This window comes from Micropterus dolomieu, linkage group LG17, assembly GCF_021292245.1.
Source record: "Micropterus dolomieu isolate WLL.071019.BEF.003 ecotype Adirondacks linkage group LG17, ASM2129224v1, whole genome shotgun sequence".
NCBI lineage: Eukaryota > Metazoa > Chordata > Actinopteri > Centrarchiformes > Centrarchidae > Micropterus > Micropterus dolomieu.
Window position 1 is genome coordinate 7,003,480 of NC_060166.1, and position 24,951 is coordinate 7,028,430.

At 40.1% G+C, this 24,951-nt stretch overlaps 1 protein-coding gene across 1 annotated transcript in view; it reads left to right on the forward strand.

The window, feature by feature from the left end:
- Window positions 1–8,626: 8,626 nt before the first annotated feature.
- LOC123986022 (uncharacterized protein C11orf53 homolog) overlaps window positions 8,627–24,951 on the forward strand; it is a gene marked incomplete at both ends in the record, with an annotated part of 20,426 nt that continues 4,101 nt past the window's right edge. The window contains 2 exons of the mRNA XM_046074073.1: window positions 8,627–8,636; window positions 16,882–16,982. Coding sequence (XP_045930029.1) covers window positions 8,627–8,636; window positions 16,882–16,982 — 111 coding nt within the window. The remainder of the gene's footprint in view (window positions 8,637–16,881; window positions 16,983–24,951) is intronic.

Sequence of the window (24,951 nt, forward strand, 5' to 3'; positions counted from 1 at the left end):
GCTACAGAGTCGAGTGTCATTCGCAGCGAGCCTGCAGCACTATCAACAAGATGATCGATTTGGGAGGGACTGAAATTAGCATAGGAGTCCTCCGTTACTTTGTGATCTGATAATGAATTTAGAGCTGATGGAATCGCATCCTTAAATTTAGCTACAGCACTATCAGACAGACATCTTGTATAGAAATTTTTGCCCAATGGCGTGTAGTTCAGCAATACAAACTCAAAAGTTATCAAACAGTGGTCAGATAAAGAGGGATTCTGTGGGAACACCACTAAATGTTCAATTTCAATACCATACACGAAAACAAGGTCGAGGGTGTGGTTAAAACAGTGAGTCGGTTCATGAACACTCTGAGAGAAGCCAATGGAATCTAACAGAGAGATAAACGCAGTACTAAAGCTGTCATTCTCAACGTCCACATGAATATTAAAATAACTTTGTCCGTTTTAAGGACTAAAGTTGACAAAAGCTCTGCAAATTCAGATAAGAATTCAGAATACGGGCCAGGTGCTCGGTACACTATAACGAAGAGAATTGGTTGCAGTGATTTCCAACTTGGGTGCGAAAGACTAAGAACAAGACTTTCAAATGAGTTATAGTCTGGTTTAGGTTTAGAGCTGATTAGTAGGCTAGAGTCTAAGATAGCTGCAACTCCACCTCCTCGGCCTGTGCCTCGAGGAATGTGAGTATTAATATGACTGGGAGGGGTGGATTCATTTAGGCTAACATATTCTCCATCACCCAGAACATGGATTTTCCACTTCAAGCACTGATTACATTTATATTACAGGTTCCACATTCTGACCACTCTTGTGTCTTTTTCAATGTTTCTCTTTGTACTCATTTACATGCTCAGCGCCGGAAATATTTGTCTATCGCAGGACAGTCAATACTGTCTGAGCGCTTACCCGACATACTTGACTCCTGCTGTGCTAATTCTGACTCTCTTGACAACTTCACAAACAATGTGAATAGTTCTATATATCCTCAACTGCCACACCTCTCTACCAGAAAACTCACTCAGATGACACACATGCACTCAAACTGCATACTTTCTTATGCCAGCTGCAATGCAGGTGGCATAAGAAAAAACTAGTTTTTTTGCTTTGCCTGGACCCAGAGTGTTATTATGTATGTATTTCTCCACTTCATTAACATTAATAACTTTTTGACATGGTCTCACATGGAAAACCTCTGCCAATAGTTCTCCTTTCGCAGCTGATGACTTTCTGAAGTGTTTCACAAATAAGACTGACTTGGTTGGAGTACTACTCACTGGTCCACAGTCCACTTGATGTCTGTTATCTCTCCATTAATAATATTGATGCAGGCAGTGTGACTTAGTCCAATTTAACCCTCACTCAGTTTGATACCATCTCCTCTGAGGCCTTGAAAAGCCTGGTTGATGCCTCCAAACCTAGAACCTTCTCATCAGATGAACTGCTTTTTCTACCAGTGGCTCCGTTTGATGACACACAGAGCTACACAGAGCCAGTGTTCCATATATGGTCATTTGCTCTGCACAGCTACACTCAGTCTGTCTGTACAGCTCAGCGACAACAACAGCCTGGTAACGTGCTTCAGGTCATGGCCAATCAGAAGACAGCGTGGCTTTGAGAGAGGGGGCCTTAAAGTGACAGGAGCGCTTACAGCTGGTTTCAGACAGAGGCTGAAATGAAGTCCTACATGAAGGGCCAATATAAGAGAGAAAATTAGTTTTTAGAACTGAATAATGCAAAGCTGCCATACAGGAGAACTACAATATAGGACTGGAAAGGTAGTATAATAGGTCACCTTTTTAAGGAACTGTTCCCTTAGACCATGGCATACTTCTAAGCCTCCTGGAGAAGTGCATTGGTATCCAAGGGACAGTCATTAATGCTTTCACTTGTATTCATCTAACAGATTATAATGTGTAAGCTATAACAACACAACCTCTAAACCCTCTGTAGATCCAGGGATCGATCTTCGGTCCTATGCCCAAGAAAAAGCCCAAAGTCCACCCCAAAGGCAGTTACCATCAGAGATCACTGCTTTGAACTGCCTAAAATCAGTTCGTTTGTAGTCCAGCCTTTTCTTCTGCTTTCTTGTGACGTCACAAGAAAATACGCGTCAAAATGTTCGCCTAGCGACAAGTCAGACACGCCCTCAAAAACACCGGTGGAAAAACACACTGAGCTGCAGCACACAGTGACAAGACATCCACCTGCTGCCTCTCCTCTCCCTTCCAAACACGAGCTACCCTCCAGGCAGTCAATGGACATAAAGTTGTTACTGTGATGTAGAGACAGAGCTCAGTTAAAACGTTACCTATGAAAGACTAATCTGTTACAGATTAATAACTCACCACTCTGAAACTTTTGCTCCAGTCTATGTTGCTAAGCTGGTATGGGGAACATATACAGCTGAACCGAAGCCATGTTTGCTGGCTTTTCAGGGCACGCCCTACTCTGCTTCTGATTGGCTAGTAGTAGTAACTAGGTACTGTGCATGTGCAACTCCCAACAAAAATCTTGTAAAAGTGAGATGCATCACTCCATAGCTAAAATGGAGCGTTCAACACACAGGGTGAAAAGAGGAGCTGCAGCAATGTTCAGTATGACAGAAATATAGTGTTTTTTGAAACTGAAACCATCTAAACCTGTTCTGGTACAACCCCTAAATAAAATGATGAACCTGAAGATGAGCATAGTATGACCACTTTAAAAAATCCATTTAAGAATGCATGGATATGAACTTTTTTAAAAAAACATTCAAATAAAAAACAGTAGTTGGTTTAGCCAAACATGAGAATCTGTATGAGAACTTGATAGTTAACATTTCCAAAAAGCTCTACCATCAAAATCCTTGGAGTGATATCTGACTCTAGCCTGACATTCCAGAGGTACATCAGGGCTATTACCAAGACAGCATTCTTTCATTGAAGTAACATTGTCAAAATCCGATCACTGCTATCATTGCGTGATGCTAAAGTTGTAATCCATGCATTTGTATCATCCAGACTTATTACTGTAATGTCCTTTTCTCTGGTCTCCCCAGCTGTGCTACCTGAAGTCTTCAACTTGTCCAGAACACAGCAGCCAGAATCTTGACAGAAAATCTGACCATATAACACCTATTCTGGCCTCTCTTCACTGGTTTCCAATGCAAGCAAGAGTTCATTTTAAGGTCTTTTCTTTAACTCATAATGATTTGCATGGACTTGGACCCCACCTAGCTGAGCTAATTACACCACATTCACGTACATGCCCTTTTACATGTCTCTCTAAATGCTGTTCTGCTGGTCATCCCTTTGTTTAACAAAAAAATCAGCTGGCTACAGAGCTTTTGTATACTGTGCTCTCTATTTATGGAATGACCTTCCACTATACGTTAGGGCAGCACGATCAGTGGATATATTTAGGTCAACACTGAAAACGTACCTGTAGTCATGTCACTACAGTCTCACCTAGAATTCGTGTTTGGTCCATCACCTTTGAACGTCCCCTTAATTTGATGTTTTAAATGTAACTGTTTTAACTTATGTTTTATCATTTAATTTATTGCTGTTTTATGGAAGATTTTAGTGGGACTTTAGTATTTGTAACCCACAAAAAACAATCCACAAATGTGTACAATGATGCACAAATATATACACAATAACTACAAATATGTTTTTTTAGATACCCAGATTACCCTGGGTACTGCAGTAGATATTCTGTCAACTCATGGGAGGCAATGTCGCTTCCGCCACCTGCTGGTGTAGCGAATAAACTGCTCTCCCACTTACAGATCTCTGTTTACAGATCTCCACAAGACGCATTGGACAAAATTCCACAAATGCGTTAAAAGGAAGTTATAAATGTAAAATGATCCACAAATTGACACAAAGCAATCTGCAAATGCGCAAAAACTGTTTTGTGTGTAGAAGTCACTCTATAGCTTTGTGGATGTGATTTTCCACATCACAAATGTAAAAATACATTTTTGTAAATAGTGAAATATTTGCGCATCATAGTACACATTTGTGTTTTCTGTGAGTTACTAATATTAAAGTCCAATAAAATCTTCCATACTGTTTTACCCTGATGTGTTGTATCTTGTGTATTTTATCTTGTCTTTTGTATTTTATACTGTGTATGCCTTGGAATGTGTAGTGGGACAATGCTAAATGGAGATTTTTCACTGTAAATAAAATTTGATTTGATTTATGTCTACGAAAATCACACTAGAGGATTTTAACTTTAAAGTAACTAAATCGCCATTGAAAACACTGCCGCAAAAGTGGATCATATTAAATAGAATGACAAGCAGAAGCTCCAGACCTTCCTCTTGACGTATGAAAGCATCATGCCATTTTTTATTATTCTCTTGTTTGACCGATGCACCTGCACTTGGAGCGCATAAGAGATGGCCTCATTGGACCTCTGTTCACTGCCTCGGGTAGCTGCTTTGCTGCTGTGATTAAATTGTTTCAGAGTTCAAATCCTTTTCCGTGAAATGTTTACGTGCCTGCACATATCGTCACCACAAAGACTTCTGTGGAGGAAACAAAACTAAAAGCAGGCAGTAGCTTTTCATGGAGGGGGTGATAGCTTCACATCATTCCAGTCTCCATCATGTAAACTCTCCAAATGTAATGATACCGAACAGGATTATCAGTACAACCTCATCAGGTTAAAAAGGAAAGTGTTTTCTCTGCCAGTCTGCTTTACCTCATATTTATATCTCCTGCTTCACCCACAGAGGCCTCTGCTTAAATAATGTGTCCTTCTCACTCTCACTATTGCACATTTTAAACGAGAAATTGTTTATAAAGTGCTGAAGAAAAGGGTTAGATTCCCTTCAACTTAATATGTTTCCATGTGCTCGTCCAAGGGCTGGGTACTGTAATATATCACTACTTTTATGTAAGAGTACTCCGTCTGGTTGCTTAAATTTATTGGTTTTGTTTCAGGAGCACATTTCCATTTTGCTGTAATGTGACAAAATGTTTTGTTGATTGAGAATTGTGACAGCTAATCATGTAGAGTCGTGTCTGTGGTGATAGATCAGTGGCTGCATTTTTGACCAGACTGACTCGTGGATTACTCTTACCCATATTTAGTGAAACTGGGCCTTTTCCAGTGATGAGTTTAAATAAATAATGCATAGATGTAATATGATGTAGATCTTCAATGATTGAGCGGAAATAATAACACAGATCAAATATCTCAAATATCATGTGAGTTGTCCTCCATGTGCCTAAGTGATGTGAATATCTGTGCAGGCAGGGCTTGAATAAACATTTATATTACCCCACTCAGCAAAACACATCTTCCAGACTCTCTGAAGAATTTAAAGTATTTCTCTCGAGTGTGACGAAGCACTATAATTTCCAAGAAAGAGCAAGTGGCCAGGGCTCAGAGACATACCAAAACTTTACAAGCTGGAATTTAGTTTTATGAGCATAATCCCTATATGTGCATGATACACAGGAACCCACGAAGAATCCTCTCCAATACAGCTTTCTCCTCCGTCCGAGGCAGAATACTCCGTCCTCTGGAAATTTCCACTCAGCGGTCCAAGACCATGTCCTGCGATAAGAAACATATTATTCCTGATGGTGACAGAGAAAATAACAGTTTAGGATTTATTTTAGGAGGCTGAAAATCCAAAAAGAGTTATACGGGTTACAAGGTTCTGCTGGTTTTGTTGTAAAAGACTGTCTAGTTGTAAATTACAGATATTTCTAAACTGGCTGGACTTTTCATGTCACAGACTCCAAACAGACTTACATTAAATTGACAGATCGCATCTGGTCAGGTTTTTTCTTGACTATTGCCTTGATAAGTGGTCAAAGAAATGCTTGTGAATTAGTTTGAATTTACATGTTTTCAAACTGGTAGATTGCATAATAAGAAAACAATATTTTTTATTCAGAAGTCAGCCTTTTAGAGACAGAACACAGGACTGTTAAAGGGATAGTTCTGGGGTTTTTAATCAAGGCTTTGTCAGTATACTACCTGCAGTAGATGGTCAGTGTGTCCCCCCATTTGGAGAAGTTCCAAAGGAAATGGTTGTCTGACGGCAAGGCAAAGAGCTGAAAATATTCTAAATGAAGTGTACATTGGAACTTTTTTTTCTCCTTCTTCTAGGCGGCTAAAATACGTTTTGCTGCTGACCCTGTCAACAGCAGTACATGTTTTGCTTCTTTGATGGTACAACTCTGTGTTTCTCCAAGCTGGGGACACGCTGACCACCATCTACAGCAGGTAACACACTGACTATGGATAAGTCATTTACTCATTTGGCATAGACTTCATCCAGCCCCACTTGAAAAAACCCAGACTATCCCTTTAACATCAACTCATTCTTATGTAACAGGTAGCAGTGGAAAAGGGAGGACACTCTCAGATGATAGTAGTAGTAGAAGCAACAGTTGTAGCAGCTGCAGGAGCAGCATTAAGAGCAGTTGTAGCTGATATCCAGCTTCCAACAAAATCTCAGCCTGATAAATCAGCCTGACCTGAGCACAGTGTGTTCTTTGTTGACAGTAGAGACTAACAGCAGCAGAGGACATGTGTGATCCCAGCCAGTGATACATTAATATGACTCAGCAGTGTTGCATGATAAGCAAAAACTGTTCGAACAAGCCCAGATGACAGAGAGATGAGAGAAACTGTTTTTATGCTCCTCCTATCTGTCTGCATGACATCTTTCTATTGACGGTCTGATCCAATGTGTGTATTTACTGCACATGTCCTTTTATTAGAAATCTACCAATTCCACTTATCTGACAGTTCTGTTATAGTTTTTTTTTTTCTTTCCGCACTGTTTTCCATCCATTCACCTGACTGTCACTGCTGTGTCAATAGGTGCGTTTGACTTCATGCAGCGCTGCGCAGCGCTGACTTAACGTGATGCATGCTGGACTTAAAATAAGGCATGCTGGTTAGAAATTGTGTCCGACTGTCGCCGGCGCTTCAAAACGTCACCATTTCACTTGACATTAAAACCTCGCGGGAGCAAGGCGGCTGCAGGCGCCGAGTCCGGCGGCCGCAGTTGCTTTTCCCCGGCTGCACCAAGTTGAACCACACTTTTGCCTGGTCTCGCGGCATTTTTCTTTGCAAATGCCGCGAGATCTGTCCTTGATCTCAGCTCACGAAGGTAGAATGTGTCCGACTTGACGGCGCCGTTTTTATTCCCCGCCCCTGCAGTCACCTGCAGCTCACGTTAGACTGTCAAGTCGGCGAAAGTCAGCCGCCGTCATCTCTGTTCTGTGTTGAGTTGTCTCTTACTGCCCTCTAGTGGATGGACTGCAGAGTGCTTCAGCTGTTATGACTAAAGGATTTCACTGGAGGTCAGCATAGATGCACACAACATGTGTAGCTGGCTGCACAAGTCATTTTTCTAGTGACTTTAGGATGGGGAAGGATTAACTTCCCCCATGGAAGTTTTCATTTTTGAACAGGGACGCAGGCACAAGTGTACATGTAAAGATGCTCATTGACAGATTATGTACTATTGATGACATGGTGCTGACCAGAAGCTGAGTAAAGAATTATCATTAAAAACATCATAAAATAATTAGATTTGTCCCCTTTGTTGGTGAGATATAAAGAGAAGGAGCAACAGGGATAAACAGAGGCAGACCCAACAGATCGACAAACAGTGAGACAATTAAAACATAACGACGAGATTGCTAAAACAAATTCACAACAAAGAATACGGCTTGGGTTTGAGGGCGAAAAGATAAGGTGGAAAGATGGGCACTGGGTGAGCAGTCTAGTCCCACAGCAAGAGGGGGAATAAGCACACAGAGATTATTGGCAAAGCCACAACTCTTGAACGCATCATGCAATTGCAACCGATCTTCGGTGAACATCCAACAATTCTGAAAAACATGATGGCATTTCACACTTTATTGGGATCAGAAGGTCATTATGTCTATAACCTTTTTGCACAATCCATCCATAATAGACTCATATTCCGCATATCTCCAAATATCATGGCTCTTATCAGTCTTTCAGCTTTAATCAACAATTTGACAAGGTTAGCTCTACTGTGTGGATCTTGAAATGCTGTGGAAAGTTTGGAAGCAATAATCCACCAAGAGGCACTGCAGCTGCCGCTTCAAACACTCAACTGATTATACAATGGAATGCCTTGCTGCCATTTACATGAATGTGTTAGGAAATCCACGGCTCATCTGTTAAACACGTTTAGCAATCATAGCAATGTGTACTTCAGGAAATGCATTTTTCCCCCATATACAGTTTTTCTTGATTGCTTTAATGCAATGTTAGAAGCAAAAACAGTTTTGAGAATAGGCGACACAAACATCAAACTGTGGTCCCATTTGTAAAACGACAAATGCATGCTCCAAAAGGTGCTGTGTTTTCAAACCTCTTCATGCAATGCTATAAAAAAAAAACACTGTAACAAGCCATTTAGTGCTGATACACAGAACTGAAAATAAACTTTTAGCAATCTGTTTACTGCTTCATATCTTCCTTTCCTTTATCTTTTCATGTCTACAATTTAGTCTACAGTTTTGCAGCTTTACTTGTTTTCAGAGTGAATGACCCGACATGACACAAATAGATTTCTCTTCATTGGGAGCAAGACGGAGAATATTCTGAACAGAAGACTCATCTGAAATCTTAACTTGGGTAAATGTTTTGCAAACCGTGTTTTCTGTGCGACAATGTGTGTTGACAATAGAAGGGAACTGTGTTAACGAATCTGAGCTGATTAAGAGTTAAGGGAAGGCATCTGAAGTCACCGCAGCACTGCGCTTGCAGTCTTAAAATACAATTGGCAGAACTGCATCAAATCAGTGAAGTACTAGTAGTTACATAAACTGTAATAATACAAAAGATTAAAGACAAAGTCATGAAATGGCTCCATATGGGAGGACCAGAAGGGCTCAGGGTCCATAAAAAATAAAGTGCATGCCACTGTTTTTCTGTGTTTAGTGCCAAAATCCTAATTGGGCTTTTTGCAAAGCATTTTCAAAAAAATGTTAACTGGAAACACAAAAGGTAAGTTGCATTCCAAGAGTTGGTGTTCACTTTTTAAAACATGGACCTTTAAAGCATGCAAATTCACATTGCGGGCATTTATTTATTTATTTAATAAAAGTAGGCTAGGGAATCTCTTTGTAGCACATTATGTTTGGAATGTCAGGCTCTGGTGGTAGTCCTGTGTACCAAACCAATCTGTACACAGGAGATACTTAATATTCACTGGAGGAATTTCCCAGAAGAAAAGCTATCAGAGAAATTTAACCTTGTTTACAAGATCAGATGCAAAATTAAATGACTGGAGCATTAGAAAATATAGAGACACATCCTTGTCGCTATCACACTGCCCTGTGACTTCACTTGCAGAATGAGACAATGTACACTACAGCACTGTTGCAACATTTCCTTCCTCTTCTGCCCCAGGTGTCCGTTGCAGAGGAGAGCTGTGCATCTCTCTTATCTCTGAGTCATTAACTGATAAAAACTCCACACAGCAGTCAGTACACATAACATCACCTCATTTCAAAAGTTCAGGGAGCTACAATACTGCTATTGACAAGGAAGTCAGCTCCTGTAATTCACAGTGAAATCCAGGCCTGACTCAAAGGTGCCTTGTTGGTTTGGAAACACTGTATGCTGTGATGGAGGGAAAGAGCCGATACCTCTGCTGGCTGTTCCTGGGAAAATCCCCTTATTTTTCACATTGTAAAATGTAACTGAAGTTCTGATTGACAGGATAAAATGCTGAAAATAACTATGCCAACACTGAGTGTGTTAGAATATTTCACAACTAATATTGAAATACATTTTTCTTTACTTCTTACAGCTGCACAATGCATGCCCGTATTTTGTGAGGTATTGTGTAGGCCTATGGGAAGTGTGTCTGGAAAGGTATTAGATAGATTGTTTTCATCTAGCATATGCGCGGGAACGTCATTTCAGCAGAAGACGAGGGAGAAGAGAAGCTCGGCTGCCTTTCAAACAGCCGTGTGCTGAATGGACTTTATATGTGACTTCTCGTGAACCGACCAATCACAGCCTGGAAGGGGCGGGACATTTAAAAATATTGACAGATAGGTGTCATTTACACTGATGATGATGGGGACAGTCTCCATCACTTTTTGAAAGCTTTTGTGACAAATGTTTTGAAAAACAACGTGCAACGAGAAATGTTGAATAACAAATGAAACAATGTACAATAAGAAAACAATGCAACTCAAATACAGAAGAAAGAAATGCATTGTCCAAAGGCTGATTACTGCATTAGATTCGATTATATTTTTATATTTTTCATATAAATAAAGACATTTCCACCAATTGGTGCAGAAAATGTCTTTAGAATGCAGGAAATTAAGTGTTTCATGCTCAAAGTGGTCACACCCCTAATCTGAGCCCTTATGTCTTCAGAAAGTGACGCAATCACCAAACTTTTAAAATGCTGAACCTGTTGTTCTGCATGAATGGTTAATAAATCAGAGACTACTACCATGTATCATTTTTCTTGCACAATAATTTAATGAATGACTGGCAGGCAGACTATCCAAATAAAGTGTGACTTGTAAACATTTTACTTTCCAGATACTGTCCATCATGTCTTTTCTCAGAATCAGCTGTCAGTCTGTCACTTATTCTGTGCAGAGCGTATTTCTTCACCTTCACAAATCGATAGTGTGTTAGTGGACACAGAAGGTTCTGTATTCATGAAGCCAGCGGCGCGGCCAGCGACGGGAGCGCGCAAACGCACTTGTATGTTTGTGGTCAGCCTTCCTTGGCGCACCTGTGACACACTTGGGCACAGGGTGGGATACATTAGCAGACATTATGGGTGGGTGTGTTAGGGACTGTGACAGTCATGGAGAGTTTTCCTCCGAGGAAACGTATTCTTGTATGGGACTTGCATAATTCCAAATATGATTACAACAGCTCAACTATACCAAGAGCAGCTGATCACTCTTTTTAAGCTGAATTCACTTTTCTGGATATGTTGAAGATACACATCACAAATCAGATCACAAATGTGCTGAGCTGTCAAGCTGCTCGGAGCAGGTGTGCAGCAGACACTTTGCACCACACTGCCACACCCTCCACCGTGATTCCCCGTGGTGCCACCAGTCACCAGGATACCGAGCCAGCTCAGGCCAGGACCTCTCTGCACCTTAGCCGACACCAAAATAGAGCCCACATGTACAGTTTCCGTTTGATTGACAGGATACATTCTAAAGGCGTCTGTGGGTGTGCAGAGCACATGCACGTTGTGTTCCTTTTATTCAATTATTATAAGTGTAAAAATATGCTTTTTTTTTAGCTCCTCTAAACCTTTAGCTGAGATTAGGCAGACAGGAATGCCAGAATACTGAGAAAACCACACTGTATGTTTAATCTTCAAAATGAACCAATTTATCAAATATTCCACAACAGACTATTGTATCCACAAGAACCCTGAACAGCAACTGCTGAAATGACTTAATCAGAGATGATTTAAAATTTCCAAACTGATATTTGCCCTATGTTTCACTCTGGCCAGCAGGGGGGGCTGCAGCCCCTACACCCACCTTCCCGCGCTAATGATCAGCAGCACTTGAGAGTTAACCTGCAAAATGTAGCTCAAAGAGATGCAAAATGACCATTGCAGCTGTTGTGCAGAGGGGCCCTATATCTGTGCCCAGGGGTCCATTATCTCATAATCTGTCCATGTGGGCTTTTATATTCGACGGGCTGCAAAAATTACTACTACTTTCTATAATAATTCACTTATACCTTATTTTTAGATTGACTGTTTAGTCTATAAAATGTATAAGAAAAAAAATCTTCATGTTAGGAGACCACATTCTTTTGCCTGTCCAACAGTCCAAGGATATTACATTTGCAATATAAAAATCCTCACATTCGAGAAACTGAAACCACAGAAGGCATCATTTTTGCTTGATAAATAATTTTCATTATTAACCGATCACTTTGATGTTGATTAATATGACTTAATGATTATTGACTAGGCCTAGTTGTTTAAGCACTACAGTAGGCTATGTTAAAACAACAATATGGTGAGATACATACAAATGCGTAAACCATTTGGGCCCATGAAAAATGTCCCCACTATAATTATAAAAATGTCTGTATTGTCCAGGAAAATTATAACCTCTCCAGTACCTTTGCATTCCCACTGATAGACAGTAAGTGTTCTCCTGCACAAAGCCTGCCCCACTCTGCCTACAAGTACCAGCATGCATTGTGTATGTACAAACTGAAGACCTGCCAAGTTTGATTCTTCTCCTGGCTGTTAAAATTGATGAACAATAGGCTATGCAATGTTTGCTGCTGGGAAGAATCAGGTTAAACCAGACTGGCACTGTGTCTTGTATGGCTTTACAAAGCTGCTAGTTGTAGACTGATTAAAAAATCTTAGTCTCACTAAAATATGCATGAACAGAGTAACCTGTGATAAATCATTTAGCCTGAAGAGATGCTCCCTGTGGGCTCTCTGAAGGCACACAACACTTGGAGAGCACACAGACGAAATATTACAAATATTGTGACACACCAACACATGAAAGTGGAGAATGTTCCTTTAGGTCTGCATTGTTGTATTGGCACTAAAGACCAAACATTTATTCAGGCTTTAAAATTCTACTTTTTGTATGCTTTTCTTTTGCATTGAAACCATATTGTTATATTGTCCTAGTTTTGTCAGTCTGATGCTCTGACTCTATTATCAGTAGAACAAAACACTTTCTAAGGGCTTTGCTTCTTGAGTCACAGTCACTTCGGATAGTTAAATACAAAAGATTTATATAAGTTGACTTTATTAATGTTAATTAAACATGCAGGCTACAACAAAGCTGGCAACAGCAGCATATTTTTTGTGCGTTTCAGAGTGTAATTCACCGCTGTTGTTAATAAGGACAGCCGCACATGTGTATTTATTATGATTACATGACTGATTATTAAAAACTAGCAAATCGACAACTTCGCTAACACAGCCAAACATCAAGCAAGTGCAACAACACAAGACACAGCAATATTTCTCACTAGTCCATCATAAATAAGGCCAGCTCAGCGTCTGTCTTGCAGCCTTTTATTTCACAAAGCTCTCGCCAACGTCCAGGAGCCTCTTGCTCGGTTACTCTCTTTTTCTCTTCTATAGCTTCCTCTGTCAGCATCGTCCTTGGTCTCTTCTGCCATTAGCTAGCGTTATGTCCATAGAGGCTGCTGAGCTTCTCTCCGGCTCATCACTGGCACCGCTCTCCACCAATAGCTGCATAATGTTGCTTGAAACTTGTTGGGCAAGCTAGCTAACAAAGTTATATAGCAACTGACGCAAGAGCACGTACAGTAACATTACCAATGTTCAAGTGAGCTAGCTTCAGTGTTCAAGTTTGCTAACATCAACTTGAGATTTATAGCAAGCGGCTAAACCTCTGTCTGTAAAACCTCTGGCTGAGATCGCTCGAGTCGACACCTTTGCTAACAAAGGCAGACATCAAGCAAGCGCAACAACACAAGACACAGCAAGCCAACTAATACGTTGTCACTTACTAGTCCAACAGAAAGTAAAAACCAGTCTGCTATTTACTCTAGTCCGGTCACTCTCTCTTTTTCTCTTCCTCGCAAATCCAATCGCCTAAAATTATCATTTGTGCCAGTCTCCATTAATCTGCTAAACAATGTCAAGTAGAGCTGTGTGCAATAAACATGTGAGCACTTCAGCACTTTACTTGTGATCCCGGGGCAATGGGTTAACGTGCAACAAACATACTAGCACCTTAGCATATGCACTTTAGTGCAATGGAGCAATGTGCAACAACCACACTAGCACTTTAGCACTTGCACTTTAATCCATGGAACTATGTTGTCAACAATGTCCTTTTTCTTCTGTGTTTATATTTCACTCTTGTGAAGTACAACATGTCAATGCTTCTCAGGTTCTTGTTGATGTGTTTTGTGATGTGTGATGTCTTTTGTGATGTTTTTTTATGAAGCAACACTGCACTGTGCCCAAGCAGAATTTCCCCCTGGGGGACAATAAAGTTAACCTAACCTAACCTAACCTAAAGTCTTCTCTTAGCAGCCTCTGCCATGATATCCATACAGAGAATACATACCTAGCTTCTTCCAAAGAACTCACATAGTACATTCGACATTTTGTTTCTTAAAGCTTGCTTGCTGATGAGTCTTGTTGGTGCAGTAAAGCATTACGCCATTGTTGAGAAATGTTGTTGGTGCACGTCTGTGACTCCAGTGTTACAAAGCGCCAATAAACAACATTTGAAGCTGTTATTTTAAGATAAAATTACTACATAATGTTGCTTTAATTAGTAAATAAGTTCCTCTGATGCTCTCATTTATTTTCTGTAAAAACAAGTAAGCAATATCTCATCACTTCTCCTGTGTGTTGCTGCAACACATGCCAACACACCAACTGTATGCAAGTCTCTCATAGTTATGGGAAGCTGAATGCACTGAACAGAGAGTAATATGCATAATCTTCTGTCCGCTGTGTATCAGCTCCTAAGCTTAATGTTGCTGTTTTGTGGCTGAAATGGGTTACTTTTTGTGGCAGAATTTCAGCTCTGGGTAATTAAGGTGACCATCATTGTGATTCAGGTCATACAGATAGCATTTGAAATTTGCAGGCTTTTAACTGGGAGTGTGTTCATATGCACGAACGTAGTAACATTGCAATAGCGTTAGGATCTCTGTTTGAAAGTATCACACCAAACTGCATGCAAATCCAAGTAGGTATAAATGTAATGTTTAGCTAGTTTATCTTACTGGTCTCAAAGTCGTTATGAAATCATGTGTGTCCGAATTTAACCAGGTTCAATCTTAATCAGCATCACACAGTGTGGAAAAAATGTCATTGACACTGTTCGCATTTTAACAAACTACAGGAGTCACAATCAGAAGGCAAAACACTGAGAGGTTCAGCTGGGAAACAACTGAAATGTCGGATGGAAGTTTCGTTATAATGACAGACACAAATTGTTTAGCAAAACATGCCTACAGCTCTTCTTCCCTATCTTATAAACACAAGGTTGAAATGACTCATTTGTTTTTAGTTTGCTCAAGTTCTTTTATACAAATTTCAGCACATCAATTTGAGTAGAAAATTGCACGATAATGTGCTTTTATGCAAAAAAGTCTCTCGGTTTTTTTAAAACAATAATTTTTGGCTGGAGGCAATAAAGTCTGTTGTCAACTGTCTGACCTGAGATGCCAACCCTCAACCTGCAAACACGAGAAGATGCTTTGGTACATTCTGAGCTGCTTGGAAAAACTTTTATTTATGCCAGAGATGCAGAAGCTCAAACTGAAACAAAAACAGACTCGATCCCACAAACCAGCAGTAATAAAAGTCCTGCAGCTACAAATCAAAATGTGGAAACAATATATCCTTTCACATTTGGATGATGAGTGGGGGCTGAGGGAGGAGTGACATGCTGCTTCCCAGTCTCTCTTCCATGATCCCGATGCTTCCAACCCCTAATCTTGACTGCAGATGCAAATAGTCTAAAAAACGTCCCTACCAAAGATTTGCATTTAAACAAATAGATAAAGGTCATTTTCAAAAGCTGCCTCCTCATGACTGCAGTATGAGGTGGCATGTTCCATGTGTCCCTGCCCTCCTGACAGCGTAGTTAAAGCTCCCATCGTGGCACGGCATTCAGTATGGAGCTGCACACTGGGATTTAGCTACTGTAGGCAAATACAGCCGAGGAAGAACAGAGAGGCCCCTGTGTGTGTGTGTCTATGTGTGTGTGTGTGTGTGTGTGTCAGACTGCTCAACAGCATCATGGACACAGGTAAGACATACTCATTCATATATGACAGCTGCTCCTGCTGTCATTATTACTGTTGACATAAACCTTGTACATGTTCTACATGTAACGTCTAACGGAACTTTTGCTGCAAGGTTGTTTTAACCTGTTAAACATCCATTTTTAATTTTATAAAATAGTGTTTTTCTTTTGGAGGGTGCATGGTAGGCCATTTAGAAGGATTTTTTTGTGTGCGTGTGACAATGTCATTCGTGTCGTGTCTAGTGTTTGATGACATGTGTGCTTATTAAATCAATAGTTTCCTTTCTTGATATTGTCGATTCAGTAGGGCTGACATAAGAAATATGTCAGTTAGGACAAAGCAATGTCAGTAAATGCCTTCTCCATACAAATCATTAATCAGTGTTTGATATTTGAAAGATGCTTTTCTTATCAAGAAAGTGGAAGGTATATGCTGATTAATACAATTCATATTGTAACATAAATATAAATAGGGAATAATACCTGATGGGATGATGTTTAGTTTTGTGGCCAAGTCACACAGTGTAAAACATTCAAATTTTATTTTGATGTAATCCAAAGAATAATGCATATTTTCAAGAATTTCATTGGCTGAGCAAAAGTTGGGGCTTATCTCAAATATCCATTCAAAAAGTTGTGATCTTTTACATAAAGTTTTTTGCATGCAATTTCCGTTTGCATAATAAAGTTTGCATTTTCATTGAGTTTATGCTTCTGCTTCCCAGGAATGTGCCCAAATCACACCAGCACCTATTTGAGATTTGTAAAGACTAAAGTAATAGCAAATGAGCTACTTCTACTGGATGATGCATGCATGTAGAATTTCACATGTTTATTTAAGTGTAAGATTCTTTTGTAATATTTCCATTATTTTAGCAGGCCATTTGCATTGACCAAACCAAAGGCAATTTCCATGACATTTACACACCAATCCCAAAGAGTCATTCACCTTTATGAATAAAACTGTGAAACATTCAAATGAACACACAATTGTGGGGATGGATGAAAATTTGGATGAAGTTGTGTTGCCAGTCAAACTGTTTCTGGATTTGTATCAAATGTGGATTCCCAAATGGTTTTTCTGCTCTGTCTAGAATATTCTAAGAGAGTGTACCAAGGCGTTCGAGTCAAGCACACAGTCAAAGACCTGCTGGCGGAGAAGCGATCCCGACAAACAACTGGGCCCAGATACGGTGTAAGCACAATCTCCTCTAAACTGCCCTGCTTTGTCCTGTCCTGTCTCTCCCCACAGCATTTTTCTCCCAAACCAAACAGTGCAGCCACAGTTGACATTCTGTTGGTGGCACAATTAAGAGGTCGCTTTCTAAAAATCTCTTCTCCTTGTTTACATTTTGGTTTGTTTTGTGGACCAACGATCCATGGTTGATCCATTGACCAACTGTACCTCCCCCCTCTGTCTCTGCTCCCCTCGAGCGCTCGCAAAGCCAATCTGTAAATAGCTGAGCGCGGTGTGTGTAGAGAGAGACACAAAGCCCAGAGTCTCATCCTGACCTCACAAAAGAACATCGACACAATGCTCGCAATGGTGACGGCCATGATCTTCCAAAAACTCCCCCGAGGTGGAGGCGGGGTGGGAAGATTGAGGTGGACAGGTAGCATAGAGAGACAGAAAAAGGGCAGCGAAGGAGGCTGCCTATGCAAAGTTTGATCCACGCACACCTGCCAGCTGACATTGTCCTCTGTAGTGTACAGGCCGCAGACAAACCTCCTATTGTTGTCTCAGAAACACACGCCAACACACACTCTCACAGCCACAGAAGCAAGGCTCTGCTTTAGACCCCTGCATGCACAAGCAAGACTGGCTTTTCATTTTCCACAAACCGCCTGTCAAAAGGCTTTTACAGGACAGTATCCACTGTTTGTTTTCTGTTTAGCATCGGCATGTCCTCTTTATGGATATGCAGGCCGCTAACGACAGGCGTAATGAGGGGATTGTCTGAGAGACAATAGATAAAATATCATCATGCAACAAAGAGAGGCGGGTCAAATAAATCGCCCTTCTCAAATGTAACACTTGGCATGAAATTTCTGGCTGAGGCTTTCATTTAGAGCTTTGTAAGAAGAGATCACAGCAACTGGACCTATGTTCTATGACAACGGCGGAGCTGGGGGGTTGGTGGCTTCAGAATCTAACGTCCAGAATCTTTTAGCTTTTTAAAATAACTTTAACTTTGTTACATTTCCACTCAGTCTCTCTGACTGGACCGGTGTTCTGACAGTATATGCTGCCTTGTCCAAAAATGCTACCATATGTGTTAACATTTCCAATCCCAAAAAGGTATAACAGGCCGACTCACAGTATTATGACATCTACTGTTTTCGGGGGTAGTGTATTCTGATAATCTGATGATCTGACTAATAATGATTTTTATTAGATATTGCTCACGATCTGTCTCGACGGCATGCTCGACAATAAGGTTGCACAGATTAATGGTCATATGCATGCTCAGAACCGCTAAGTAGCACATCTCAATAGTTAGCATACATCAACAGAACATGGTAAAATCAAGATGAGTAAACGTTCCATTACTGTGGAAATGTCATCATCTATAGGTCCGCCCTAACATCGTCATGGGGGGTTGGTATCTTGTTTTGTGTCATTTCCATTGTGTCACTTCAGTGAGCAGGCTTGCTAGCTGGCTAGCTGACCAACTTATTGACTATGGATATGACACTGTTTTTCCCGAGAAGGAAACCTCAGCCACAGAAAATGGTTCAGCAGCTTTGATCATTGAACCGTGGACAGGTGTATGAATCCGCAGCTGTAACAGTTGGCTAGTAGTGAGTAGCTGAGGTGACGTGAAGATTTCTTGCTGGCTAGCTATCTAATGCAAGTAGAGGTTGTGTCAAATAGAGAATACTAATGTCGTTCAAAGCTTCAGACGTCACTGGTGCTTCAGAAAGCGCTTCATTCAGTTTGACAGTTTCGAAAGTTCTGATCAGCACATTACTGAGAAAAGAAGAGAGGAGGATAACAGAGAAAAATGGCGATCAATATTAGGAAGACTTATTCATAAGTATTTGAACGTTTCCTCCTGATTCCAAGTAATACTGGAATAAAAGTAACAAGCTAATTGAATGGATTTAAATCCCTCTCCAATCACTTCACATTGCGACTTAAATATCAACCATGAAGTTTAAAAACATGAGCCCACAGTGGCACTCGGACTAAACTATACCAAAAAGGTACAAACAAAAATATTTTATCTAGGCTTTTTACAATAATATGTGTATTTAATACAGCACTACAACAAATGTATACTAAAGTACAGCTAAATGAATAAATGTAAAGTATACAGGTGTGATAATAACATGCAGGCTTCTTGGACTTTTATAACACACATATTACTATTAATGTCAGCTAAATTAATTACAAGCCACCAGGTGTCACTGATTTTGCTGAGTAAATGTTCATCTAATATTCAATTCAGAGTTGCTACTGAAGACCACACATTGACATGGCACTGTAGGGGATCCTTGATTTGCTCTGAGAGCAGCACTGATTATTATGGGATGGATTCAGATGTTGCACATTTGTCCACTAAACATTTATTTTGTGAACTCTGCTCCAGCATAGTATAACAAAAATTGGTTTCAACATCAGTATTGCTGTTTACACCAAATTCCTACTCTATCTAATTATCTAATTTTTTACCTCTTTTTAGATTAAAGAAGCCTCAACATTTGTTGTGTTATGTTTTCACAATGATGAAGAGAGAGTACAGTTAAATAAAACATAGGATGTAGGTTCTACGGGATGATTTTTTCCTGAGCAACTATCATGTTTTTCCCAAATGATGTACAGATGTTTGGGCTTAAAAAACTGTGCATTTAGCTGCTGTAATGGGGGAAAACATCTCCCTGAGGGAGCATGCCCCCGCACCCTTCTAGGTCTGGGCAAAGTACTGGATGTCTGCCTCCGCCTCTGTTCTGAGATATGGGGGTTGTTCTGAGTGGGAGGACAGTAAGGCAACAGTAATCCTTGGCTGTGCTGGTGACACATTTAAGTTTTATTTAAAAACAAATTTTGTGGAGGCAGAGCTGCTCTGAAAGATTAAATATACATGCGGTTGAGTTTAGCTTCAGTTGGTGAAGCCAAACAAACACAGTTTCAGAGTGCAGGTGGCTAACTGGTAAGTTAGCCAGCCTCATTACTGTAGTTGATGTTCCTCGTAGCATTTGTGGCGATATTCTATATTCTTCTAATTATCACCGAATCCCATTAAAGACCAAAACCAACAAGGAAGTGATGCTACTAACAAGTATTGTCTATGAATGCTCATCTATGTTATTCCTCTATGCCGTAGAGCTCCACTGCTCTAAAAATACAGAACTTTCTGAATTGTGTACATAAACCAAAATTGTTGAAACTCTGGCAGAAACATATTGGGTTCATGCAGGATCCCATCACTTGTTGTAAGCTTAATGAGAAATTTCGCGTCAATCGTTACCATTTCTGGGCGGCTGTGGCTCAGGAGATAGAGCAGGTTGGCAGTTAATCGGAAGGTTGGTGGTTCAATCCCCGGCTCCCCAGGCTGCATAACAAAGTGGCCTTGGGTAAGATGCTGAACCCCAAATTACACCTGGTGGCTTTTCTGCCAGTGTGTGAACATTAGTTTCTGTTTGAGCACTTGGGTGAATGGTGAATGCAGATGTGTAAAAGCGCTTTGAGTGGTCGAAAAGACTAGAAAGGCGCTATACAAATACGAACCATTTACATTTACCATAAACACAGCGTGGATTATTTGGACTAGGAACCATTAAGCTTGTGACTGTGAGCTGCAAACAGGGTAGAGAAGTCAGAAAGTAGGCAAGTATGTGTTGACAATAAGAAAAAAAAGGAACAATGCAGAACCCATCCGACATCAGGAAATTTACGTGAGCAAAACTCTAACTTGTTTACTTGGTAACTATAATTGGGTGAGAGGGGGTGTCTAAACCTGACTTTAAATCATGACTTCCAGCACATGGAGGCCGTCAGGGGATTCCACAGATGAGACAATAACAGCAGCTCAAAAAGTTAACTTCTGCTTTTGTTACTCTTCAACAAGCTCTGGAAAATAAAAGTTGACTTTGCATCCACTTTTTAAAATAAAGTGCCAATTTTAGAACAAACTCTTAGGAACTCTAGGAAATAAAAAGTTGAATTAATAAGGAATCAAACACCTTTGCTCAGTTCAATATGCTCAGTGGCTTTGCTGCTACAGCCAATTACAGCCATTAGCCTAATGATAGCTAATGTTAGCAAACTTATATATATAGCTTATATATAGAGATTGAGATAGTTTAGTTTAGTATACGTGACATTACTGAGTCAGTTCAGTTATGCTACTATGTTTTAGCATTGACCAGTATCCTCCGGCTGCCACTTGTGGCCACAGTTCATCAAAGGTTACACACAGGAGTCTCACTGGAAGAGAATTAACTGTAACGCTTTCCATTGAAAACCCACTACATTTAAATAGGATTAGCATTTTTTGAGTAATAACCGGGTGTTGTGTTCCTAGGGTTAAATATATAAATATAAAGTAGTTTTTATTATAAAGTAATGTCAAATGTCATACTGTCAAATCAGTATGCCATACTTCCATTTCACTGGATTCAGGCATCGCGCCCCTTTTCAGTGCAACGTTTACTTGTATGTTTATAAATGACTAAAGACCTAACGATGCCCAGAGACACACAGTAACTAAAGCCGTCCACATCCTTATGTTAGCTAATGCCACCTTTTATCTCTGGGAATAAAAGGCCATTGAGAATGAAGAGCAAACTCTGACCACAGAGGCAGTCTCCTCATGTTGGAACACGAGCCACAGTGAAAATATAAAGAACCGAAAACATTTCTATCGAGGTAAGGTGCCCAGACATGCTACTATTAACATGCCGCAGTACTGCAGTCTGTGCGATGCTGGTTTGTGACATTTTATACCAAGAACTCACAAGTTCACAAGACTTAACTTTAATGATCCCTGTAGGGAAATTGTGATCAGATAAAATAAAAATAACAGAATAGAAACAAAAAATAGGTGTCATTTTAAAGTCCTGACAAGTAAAATACTAGAAAATGAGAAATATAAAGTACGTAAAGGAACTGCTGTGAGTCTATGGACCATTGAAAGGAAAATTAAACTGAATGCAGAATGTGGGAATATTCTCACAAAAGATGTGTGTGTGTGTTTGTGTGTGTTCATTTATTCCGTGAAAAGGTTGCAACCATTTTTATCTTTTATCTGCGTGTAACAGATAATGGGAACATGAGAATATAAAGAGTGTTTTACATAGGAAGGAAGCATTTCTCTGGGAAATAATGCTAGAAAAATCTATCATCATTACCCTCCAACCCTCCTCCATTTCACACACACACTGCCTGACTCTGAGCTTGAGCAAGGTGATTTCCATAGACAGCCTTCAGAGAAGCACTGAGCCATACCTGGGCCACATGAGGAAGTCTTGGCACTGGCAAATCACATTCAAATTCTGCCCTCAAAATTTGCTTGTCTCCCAGCCAGCGCAGGCTTAATATCAACTCTTTCATGTTAGCAATATGCAAACAAGTGAGCTTGTTCTATCGAACCCTGACTGTATGTCCCTGCAGTCTGATCTCTCTGACTCTGCACGAATCTGTATCTGGGTTTAGAACAGAAACAGACAGACACACGAATTATACAAGATTGTATTAACAATAAGAAAACATAAAATTCATATTAATTACACATCAAATCTATTATAGATCAAACAGAAGTAGATGAACCAGCTGACAGGTGCCACTGTACGCGTATATTCATTCTGTGCAGCCAACCATCGTTCCATTAGAGATCCTGAGGTTCCGAAGATACCATCAGCAGTCTGCATACTAAAGAACTTCATACACTCAATTAATTAAATTTCTAACAGGGATCTAACATTTTGCAGTTCAAACCCCAATAAGTTTGTAAACGTCTCTGTTCTGAACAATATTGTAGGTTCTGGTTTGCACAGAGGAGAATATTAATGGTGACTGTAGATGTTTTGCTCCTGTAGCATGTTATGATGATGAAATTTGATACTCATCTAGAGTAACCGCACAATAGGCCCTTTGGCTTTTTGGCCCTGCCTGCTCATCTTTTGTGAATTGGATGAATGCCTCCTTGTGTTTTTACCTGTGACAATATTTTTATCTGACTTTTTAAATGTGATTTCTTTTTTTCTTTTTTCTTTTTTTTGTGCAAATAAGACAAACAAAACAAAATGTCTGAATTAGGAGTAATTTAAAATGAAAACTTCCTAAACATTTCTATTTGATGGAATGGTCCTGGATTTGAATATTGGATTTAATGCAGCTTGAACATCATATAGCTTCAACCAAGAGCTGGAACAACATATTATAATGCAGAGTGGAAAAGGAAATAAGAAAGTAATAGATAAATATATGTTTACACAGTTTCTCAACTTCTTCTGGATTTCCTTGTTATTCCCTGAAAATCCTGCAGTTAGTGAATTATTAAATTGTCATGTAAGTTGAACGTTCAAGAGCATAGAGTGAGATTTCTAAAGCTAAAAACATTTAGTCAAGTGCTGCGCTTGAAAATGTTCAATTTTGAGGTGCTTGTACTTTACTTGAGTATTTCCATTTTGTGGTACTTTGTGTTATATCACTACATTTCGGAGGGTAATATTCTACTTTTACTCCACTACATTTAGCTGCGGTTCCTAATTGTTTTCAGAGATTTTACATAAAATACTTCTGATAAGCTTAAGATTAAACCCAAAAAAATGTGTCCAGTCACAGGTTTCAGATGTCTGTGAGGGACAGTTCCTCTCAAACTTCAACAGTTTTGAGGCCTAAAGAGGACAAATTATTCAGTATCTCACAAAATAAGCAAACGTAAGATAACATAAAAGTCCTAAAACTAAATTCATACAAATTCGTGCAGCAGACATTTCTGCCTACCCTACTAAACCACACATTCTCACTCCCAAGTTGTCCCTTATGGAAGCTTGGACAAGACCCTTTGGTGTTGCTTTTTAATGCACTGGGAACCCGTTTAGGGACGTTTTTGCATGAGCAGGTCAAGTTATAAATAAACATAGAATTTTAAAATAAAACACATGGTTAATCTTGTGAAACGGTTGAGTTTGGTTAGGTTTAGACACCAAAACTACTTGATTAGGTTCAGGAAAAGATCATGGTTTGGGTTAAAGTAAGTGCGTTAGTTACATAAGTTAAGTTACATACATTAAGTTAAGTTACATATATTACATTACTGGACTTTCAACAGGTGAACTGGACTTTGACCTTAATGATAATGGAGCTCTGTAGCTGCTGGATGTGTGCGATTAAGCTCGCCATATTAACATAAAGGTCACTGCGTTTTCATGCATTCTAATTTTCCACTATTATTCTGAATATGACAATATTCCACATTTGATACAGGTCAGGTAAAAAGCATATTCCTTTTGGATATTCAGAATGAGGCCATATTCTGAATGTAGCATTTTACTATTAAGACGTGTCGATATCATTCGGGTTTCAGGAGTATTCTGAAAAAGCTTCTCATTTGGGGTTTTTACTGCAGTTTTTTTTTTTTTTTTTTTTTTTACTACAAAGTCTCTTTTTATGGTCAGATCTGTGCGGTGTATACAAACGTCTCGGGTTACGTATGTAACCCTGGTTCCCCGAGAAGGGGAACGAGAGACTGCGTCGGTTACGACACTATGGGAACGCCTCTAGGCGAAGCAGGTCTGAACGTGAATGAAATCACTCCAATCCTATTGGCCTGTTGCTAGAACGGTAAGGTGTGACGGAATAACCGGAGGAGTATAAAGCACACCTGTACACACTCATCATTAGCTTAAACTATGAAGCAGGCGCTTCAGGCGGGGAGAGAGGTGCGGCGGACCGACGCAGTCTCTCGTTCCCCTTCTCGGGGAACCAGGGTTACATACGTAACCCGAGACGTTCCCCTTCGAGGGAACTCGAACTGCGTCGGTTACGACACTATGGGAACGAGATACCCACTAAACCGTGACGAAAACCCCGCCTGCCCCTGTGTGCAATAAAAGTGGCACTACTAAGAGGAGAGCGCACGAGTGCCAGGTGCCGAAGGAAGGTCAAGACTGTAAAACCGAATGAATGTGTGCGGAGTGGCCCAGCCAGCCGCTAA